This window comes from Heterocephalus glaber, unplaced genomic scaffold, assembly GCF_053883595.1.
Source record: "Heterocephalus glaber isolate CG9 unplaced genomic scaffold, H.glaber_assembly_v1.0 deba00001719, whole genome shotgun sequence".
NCBI lineage: Eukaryota > Metazoa > Chordata > Mammalia > Rodentia > Bathyergidae > Heterocephalus > Heterocephalus glaber.
The window spans coordinates 1741430-1750463 of record NW_028258432.1 but is presented as its reverse complement, the minus strand read 5'-3'; the positions used below and the strand labels follow the sequence as shown (position 1 = coordinate 1750463).

Genomic DNA, 9034 nt, shown 5'->3' with positions numbered 1-9034 from the left:
TTACCTCAGGCTGCATTATGTAAGAATCCTGCATGTGATCTCGAACCTCCTTCAGGAAGCTTGGATGGCTACCTACCTAAAAAAAGATTTTAAAAGACTTTATAAATATATATATAACTACTAGGTTGAAAGGTAAATGAACATTCTGTAAAAATTGTTTCTCAATTATCTGTTCTGACTTATAAACTCATTTCAACTTTTAAAAATACCTATCTGTCCCATCTTCTCTGCTGTACAACTTACAGAAGACTTATTCAAAGAACTTTAATTTTCCCAGGAAAAAATGACAATGATGAAACAATGGGCTAAGGTATTAAGAGAGAGACTTGACTCACCACTAATAGAGAATAATCACATGTCTCTTAGATGACACTAAGTGTTCGAAAATCTCTTTAAAATATGCTAAACTAAGTGGTGACACTTGCCTGTAATCCCAGCACTTGGATGACTAAGGCAGGAGGACTGCCAGGAGCTCAGGGCCAGCCCTGGACTATATAGTGATTTCAAGGCCAGCCCTAACTACATAGCAAGACCCTGTCTCAAAATGCTGAACTATAATGAAATTTCAAAGTAAGTAATCTGGAGATTAGAGTTATAATTAATCAACTGCAAAATGGGTTTTTTGGGAATTCTACTAAAAGCACGAGAACTCCCAGTCCTTAATATAGTAAAAATTTACATCCTTATTTCTTACAGAAAAGTTTAAAAACATTTGCTTCCTGTTTGCCATCAAAGTCAAAACATCATGCTAGGAGAGGAAAATCTCTGAAAGGCAAATAATAAGCACTATAGTTTCCTATGACAGGATCTAGATTTCTAATTAGATGGATCAGTACATTCCAGAAACTAATTAAGTAAGGACACAAACAACAAAGGCAACCAAGTTAAAAGTTAGAGGCAAAGGTCAAAAAGAAAAGGTCATCACATAAGTTTAGTTCCCAGGCTTAAAAAAAAAAAAGTCATTTACTAGAACATCTCATGTAATGGTTTCCAAATCCGTCTGATTGTATTTCTTTATCAGTAAAAGATATGCATGAGCCTAGCACAGTGGCACAAGCCTGTAATCCCAGCCCTCTGGGCAACTGAGGCAGGAGGACTGCAAGTTTCAGCACAGCATAAATGGGCAACATGAAAAAAACCTGTCTCAAAATTTAAAAACTGAAGAGTCAGGGATGTAACCAAGTGCAAAGGTCCTGGATTCAATAACCAGTATTTTTAAAAATGTAAAAAGATATGCATTGGTGCCCACCTACTTGTGAATTATAAACATATAGTATGTGAATTATAAAACATGCATAAATAAGTTTTAGAGAATAAAAGGTAGCACGTTATTTTAAAATAATTTTTATTTTATTTAATAATGTAGGATGAGGGTATGGTTCAGCAGTGAAGCATATGCTTAGCCTAAGCAAGAATCTGGGTTCAATCTCCAGCACCAAAATAATAGTATTAAAAATGAGTGAACAGGGCCGGGGATTTAGCTCAGTGGTTTCGCCGCCTGCTGCGCAAGAGGAAGGACCTGAGTTCGATCCCTGGTACCAAAAAAAGAGCGAACAAAGAACACTTTTTATAGCCCCTAGAACAGAATCACTTGGTGTTAGTCCGGGTTATATAAGGAGTAGTAAGAAACTCCTATTCCTCTCTAAGGCAGGTCATGAGCCAAAGCCAGAAAAAGAGAACTCTCACACCTAAGCAGCAGTAACAAGCTCCTCCTACCTCCCAATGATGTCAAAAGAGGCAGAGCACAGAGCATACACTTCTACCTTCACTTAGGAATGATGAAGTGTGGCCTTCTTCTCCTTGCCAGAAGGCTGTAAATGAAGCCAGCTAACACAAAAACTTTAAATAAAGATCCAGAATCCCGTAACATAAAAATCCAAAATGTTCACGAATAAAAAAATTAAAATTTATGCCCTAAACAAGGAAAACCATAATATAAAGAGACAAGAGACTGGGTCAACACCAAAATTAGAATTATCTGATAAAGATTTTAAAACAGTCATCATAAAAATGCTTCAACAACCAAAACAAATACAGTTAAAAACAAATGAACAGACACTCTCAGCAAAGGAATACAGGATAGAAAGAAATTATAAGGAATCAATGAAAAAGAAAGTGAAACAACAGAAAGTATCCCATCCTCACAGAGACAAAACAGACTGAGGCAACGTGGCAAAGAAAAAGGCCTCAGGGACTGCAGGACTAACAAAAACATGTAACATTCATGTCCTAAGAGTCTTGGAGCAACAGAAAAAAAGAGAAACTTAAAAATAAGCCCTCAAAGAAATAGTATCTGAATATATCTTAAATTAGGTAAAGACATTCAGGCCTAAGCTGAGGCAGGAGGACCTAGACACCATGCACCCTGCCCATACCTGATGCTGATTGGTGCTGGGGCCCACACTGAACCAAAAGGAACAGAACCATGCAACGCACACCAACCAACATGGCCCCTGCTCCTGGGTTCTTCACAGCACAGGGCAACAAGAGGTGACAACCAATAGACTGACCCGATCAAAGAAGAGACCAACACCCAGGAAGAGTTTCACTCCAGGACTGATACCCACCACAGAAACAGGGTGAGAGACACCTTGGGACATAGGCTTGGGCGAAGGGGAGAGCTGCTAAACAGGTATCTCCTGGAAACCTCTGGAATGCCCAGGCTCAGCCCAGGAAGATCTCGGGGCCTGTATTATGCTGTGGGAGGCCAGGTTTGGTAGAAGTGATAAAGGTACCAGTCCTGAAGAAAAACATTCGGTCTAGTAGTATGTTTGAGCTCTGGCACTGCTGCCTACATCCAGCAGAAATTAGTAGTCTGAACTACTATACATCAGTATAAGAGTTGTCTAATTGTCTTCACTAAAATCATACACCTCTTTGTTTTGGTTAAGGGCTGTTCATGAGTGGTTCGTAAGGTTTGTCGATATACAGTTGACATTTATTGCTATAGCCAAGGTAACATAGTAGTGACTAGCAACAGGTCTTCGCTCTATGCCAATATCTACATTGCCTGAGGCTCATAAACAATACTGTGGTTTGTTCTGTGGGGCACTGGGCCAAAGAATTTCCAAACCCTAGCACAAAACAAAAAGAACAAACAAACAAATCCAGAAACATGAAAAGACAAAGCAACAAAATCCCTCCAAAAATTCCCAACTCTCCCAAAACGTGTTCAGGGGGCACTAAGGGGGAAGAAATCATAAGCTACACAGCAGATAGGTCTAAAAGGGTATCAGTGGAGGTAAAAGAGGTAAGGTGCTTGGCAAATGAAGAAGATATAAATAATCAGATAATGAACCTAATGAGACAAATAATCAGCACATCTAGAGAAGACACTAATAAACAGCTAGTGGAGCTAAAGAAAGATGTAAAACATGATACTCGGCACAGAAAAGAATAGGTGTTCATAAGAAAGTTCCAAACAGAAATCCAAGAGATTAAAAACATGATTGAAAGTATGAGAAGCAGAGCCAACCAGTGTGAAAACACAGTATCAGATCTAGAGCACAGGGCCAGGTCAACGACTAACTTATGAGAGATACTTTTAAAACAACAAAGGAACACAAAAAGTGGATCCAACAGCTCCTGGATGAACTCAAAGAGGCTCAACACAAGGGTAAATGGAATTAGTGAAAAATCAGAAGACTGCACAAAGAGCACATGTAATAGTAAAAAGCTTTACAGATGTGAAAAAAAATTCAACATACCAATGCACAAAGCATACAGAACCCCCAATAGCCATGATCAGAAAAAAAACCACTCCACATCACACAATACCAGAAATACAACACAAGAAGAGAACCTTAAAGACCACTAAAGAAATACAACAAATCATCTACAAAGGAAAACCCATTAGAAATACAACACATTTCTCAACAGAAACCATAAAGGCAAAGAAAGTTGCAATGAAGTGTTAAAGTCTAAAAGAAAACAACTTTCAACCCAGACTGCAAAATTTTCTTTCAAGGCCAGGGATTTAGCTCAGTGGTTTCACTGCCTGCGGCGCAAGCGCAAGGACCCGAGTTCAATCCCCAGTACCAAAAAAACCAAAAAGCAAAAAAAAAATTTTCTTTCAAAACTGATGGGGAAATAATCTATTTCCATGATAAAGAAAACCTAAAGAAGCTCATGACCACCACACCAACACTCCAAGACCAACATGGGATGCATAGTGAGCTCAAAGGCAGCCTGAATTATAGAGCAAGATTCTCTCAAAAAAAAAAAAAATCACATAGGGCTACTAATTAAGTAGAAGGAAAAGAAAGCAAAAAGGCAACAGCAAATTAATATAATGACGGGAATAAGTCAACATATCAATTACAACTATCAATGTAAATAGACTCAGCTCACTAATCAAAGACACAGATTAGCAGAATGGTTCAAGTAACAAAAATTAATGGTATGCTTTACACAAGAAACACATTCAGGGCTAGGGATTTAGCTCAGTGGTTCCACTGCCTGCCTACCAAGCACAAGGTCCCAAGTTCGATCCACAGTACCAAAAAAAAAAAAGAAGAAACACATTCAACATAAAAAGAAATTCACAGACTAAACATCAAAGAATGGAAAACACTATTCCATGCAATGGGAACTCAAAACAAGCAGGAATAAGCCATCGTATTTTCAAAGTGGATTTCAAGTCAAAGCTGATAAAAGAGGCAAAGAAAGGCATTACATATTCCTTAACATGTTCCAACTGGCTTGAACAACTGGTGGTACATGCATCAGCAGCAGGTTGGTTATCAACATGATAAAAGGCATTTATCATTAGGAAAAGTTGCCACCATCATATTAAATAAGGAAAAGTTGAAAGCATTCCCTTTAAAATCAGAAACAAGATAAAGATGTCCATTATCACCATTCCTGTTCAACACAGTTCTCAAAACATTAGCCACAGCAATCAGACAACAGAAAGAAACTGACATGATTCTTCACTTACAAGAGCTAAAACACTCCAACCAAAAGACTCCTAGAACTGATAACCAAAGTTCAGGACTATAGCAGAATATAAAACAAACAATAATCGATGGTATTCCTACACACTAATAATGAACAGGAAATTAGGAAAACAATACCATTCACAACAGCATTAAAAAATTACTTAGGTATTAACCTAAGGAAGTGAAAGACCTCTACAATGAAAATTACATCACTCTGAAAAAGGAAATCAAGTACATCAGAAAATAGAAACATCCTCTTTCCTGGACAGGCAGAACTAACATAAATGGTTATACTTCCAAAACTGATATACAGATTTGTTTTGTTTTGTTTTTTTGTGGTACCAGTGATCAAACTCAGGACCTGGACAGGCAGAACTAACATAAATGGTTATACTTCCAAAACTGATATACAGATTTGTTTTGTTCTGTTTTTTTGTGGTACCAGTGATCAAACTCAGGACCTTGTGCTTGCGAGGCAGGCAGCAGCACCACTGAGCTAAATTCCCAGCCCTACTGACATACAGATTTAATGCAATCCCAATCAAAATGCTAAAATCATTTCTCAAAGAGCTAGAGAAAATAACCCTAAAACTTATGTGGAACAGGAAGAGAACCAAAATAGTAAAAGCAATCCTGGGTAACAAAAGCAAACACAATTCCAGACTTAAAATTATACTATAAAGCTACAGTGATTAAAACAGCATGGTACCGGTACAAAAAACAGACAGATAGATCAACAGAGCATAAGAAAAGAAGCAGAAACAATCCTAAGCATCTATTGTACAGCTATTTGATCTTTGACAAAAGGGCCAAAAGCATAGACTGGAGGAAAGTCTTTTTAATAAACAGTGCTGGGAAAATTGTACATCCACATGACAGAAGATTGAGTCTCTAGAACCATATACCCCTGAACTAAATCCCCAGTCCAAGAACTATATACCCCACCATGTACTAAAATTAAATCAAAATAGATCAAAGATCTAAGTGTTAAATCAGAAACAATCTGCTAGAAAATAAAATAGAAACAACTCTTGAAGGTATAGGCATAGTCAAAGACTTTCTAAAAAGAACCCCAATAGCATAAGAAGACTGAGAATCAACAAGTGAGATTACATCAAATTAAAAATCTTTTGTGCAGCAAAGGAAACAACCAATAGAGTTAAGAGATAATCCACAGACTGGGAAAAACATTTTGCCAGCTATTCCTTGGACACAGAGGACGAATCAAGAATATATAAAGAACTCAAAAAGTTGGGACTCTCCAAAATAAAAGATCCAATCAAAAATAGGCAACTGAAATGAATAGACACTTCTCAGAAGAAGCACATATAGCCAATAAATACATGCAAAAATGCTCACCACCACTGGCCATCAGAGAAATGCACATTAAAACTATACTGAGGTGCCATCTTATCCCAGAAAGAATGGTTATTATCAAAAAAATCTAATAATAAAATGCTGGTAAGGATGTGGAGAAAAAGGAATTCTTCTCCATTGTTGGAATGCAAACTAGTACAACCACTATGGAAATCAGTGTGGACATTCCTCAAAAAACTGAAAATAGAAATTCCATTTGACCCCACTATCCCCCTTTCTGGGTATCTTCCCAAAAGAGTTAAAATCATCACATTACAGGGATACATGCATTGTCATGGTTACAGCAGCACAATTTATAACAGTTAAATCTTGGAAACTGTGTATATATCCATCAATAGATGAATGGATGAAGACTGCCTGTAGGCACTCATGGGTAAATAGATGCAACTTGAGAACATAATGTTAAGTGAATTAAGTCAGACACACAAGCTTAATTATCATATAGTTTCTCTTACATAAGAAACACACACACAGACACACATACACACACAAATAACAAAATAGAGGAGAGATTAATAAGTAGGGAGAAATTCAAATACTTCTCCAAATTACATAGTTTTAAAAAAATTTTAATGATATGCTCATTTGTTTCATTTATACTACTAGTTTATCTCAGTTCACTGAAAAAATTTTTTTAAATAATGTGCAACTTTATTATCATTCACTAAACACACATATATACAAAAATCAAAATTATTCAAATAAAAGCAATGTAAGGGAAAAAAACTATAATAATATTCAAATATAATAGAACTCAACCAAAGCAAAACTGAAAAGTACTTAAACATTTTTCTATAATTTTTAAAAAAAAATCTCAAGCATTAACAAGACATCAGAGGATGTGATTTGTTTTAGAAAGATTTTCAAAACTAATACTGAACAAATAGTGGTCTGGAGAAAAAATTCTAATTAGTAGACTCCACATAGGCCAAAATTTTTTTAAATTTAAATTTCAATAGTCATGTGACACGTGATGGAAATATAATCTGGGAAATATGGTATTAGGCAATTTCATCCATGTGTATCGCAAAATACCACACAGAGTACCAACTTCTAAGTGCAATCTGAAAAGGTATACGACAATCATCTGTGATGGCCCCTTGATATTATCCAAATACGCAGTTAAACACGAGATACATGAGGCTACCACTGGCATTGTGGCACACTGTCTTACAGGAAACTCTTTTATATAAGTAGGATTATGCTCTAAAGGATGAAAAGCACAGCATGTTATGCTAAGTACCTAAAACAGTAACACTCATCTATCACACTATCGAGTACTGCGTACTATACATAGTTGTGCTTCTTCTGGAAACATACCCTCTTCTCCTTTGATCTCAGTGACTCTTCCTTTCCCAACCCATTGATGAGCTCCAGACTAGTATCTACATAAAAAAAAAGTTTTATTACCTGTTTCTTCTTTGTAAGAATCTTTCTGGTCTATGTCTTGTACCCCGAGTAACTGAAGATGATACATAGCATATTAACTATTGTTATTATTTTGTTATGAAATTGGGTTTTTTTCATAAAATAAGCAAAAGAATAAAAATTAACCAAAAAATAGGCAATAGATATAAAGCTATAAAGAAGCTGAACAAAATCTTAGAAATGATAAACCCAAAGAAATACCAAGATATGTCACAAACTGCTGAAAACCAAAGACAAAAATATCTTGAAAGCAGAAGAAAAGGCATTATCTATAGTTAAAGTACAATTGGAATGGCAACTTAGAGAAACAGAAATCTCAGATAATAGCCCCTTTACTCCAGTCAAATACGAGATTAACCCCACTCACAGAACAAAAAAGCCAAGTTGAGAGCCTAGATTTCCACTCTGGCCTTATTGCATGCACTAAACCCCTAAACCCTAGCCATGGTAACAACAAAAAAGACCAAGTATGAAACCTGACCTCTACTCCACCGGCAGTAATAAGATTCCTTATACCACCACCAATCTCTGTTTGGAGGAAAGTCAAATCATTCATTAATAACTAGAGCAGTGGTAGCAAAAGTATGGCATGCATGCTGCACCAGGATGTTTGTATCACTAAAAGCTCTAAAAGGTTTGCCATCACTGAACTACAGTAACAAGACCAAAACTGAAATTACAGAGTCAGAAATACAATGAAGAAAAAAAATGAAGAAAGGCAACAATGCCTAAGGGGCCTGTGGGGCAAGATTAGGCACACAGACATGCACACTGAGAAATCTAAAATGAGGATCACCAAGTTAAAGCCCAACCCGTGCAATTTTGCCATTTAATGAGATCTCCTTCAAAATTTTAAAGTGGCTGAGGACGCTACTCAGTGCAAAGGCCCTGCGTTCGTTCCTGAGTACGGATATAAAGGATGGTGGCGGGAAGTCTGTTAGACAAGATCTACTCCACAAGAAATGCTAAAGGTAGGAAAAGCTTTTTAGTAACAGACACTTGGGCCAATCATTAGTGAACAATAGGATATAAATAAAATGCAGCACTATTGTGTTTTTGATTTATAATTCCATTTAAAAATGTACTCTGTATAATTTTAATATACAAAAAACAACATTAAGGCCAGGGATTTAGCCCAGTGGTGTTGCCGCCTGCCTTGCAAGTGCAAGGTCCCAAGTTTGATCCCCAGTACCAAAAAAAAAAAAAAAAACATTATACTAGAAACATAATGTTTAAATCTTTTTTTTTTTAGTATACAAGGCTTCTGTCATGAGCTACATTCCCACCCC

General features: G+C 36.6%; 1 protein-coding gene across 4 annotated transcripts in view; it reads right to left on the bottom strand.

Moving 5' to 3' along the window:
- LOC101711817 (zinc finger MYM-type protein 2) overlaps positions 1–9034 on the bottom strand; it is a 111236-nt gene that overhangs the window by 52853 nt on the left and 49349 nt on the right. For 3 of the 4 annotated variants that reach the window (XR_002386190.2, XM_004854889.4, XM_021236379.2), the window contains one exon: positions 5–76. The exons of the other annotated variant lie outside the window; for it this stretch is intronic. Coding sequence is in view for 2 of the 3 variants with exons in the window: in XM_004854889.4 (XP_004854946.1) it covers positions 5–76 (72 nt within the window). In the remaining variant the exon portion in view is untranslated. The remainder of the gene's footprint in view (positions 1–4; positions 77–9034) is intronic. 4 annotated transcript variants of the gene reach the window in all.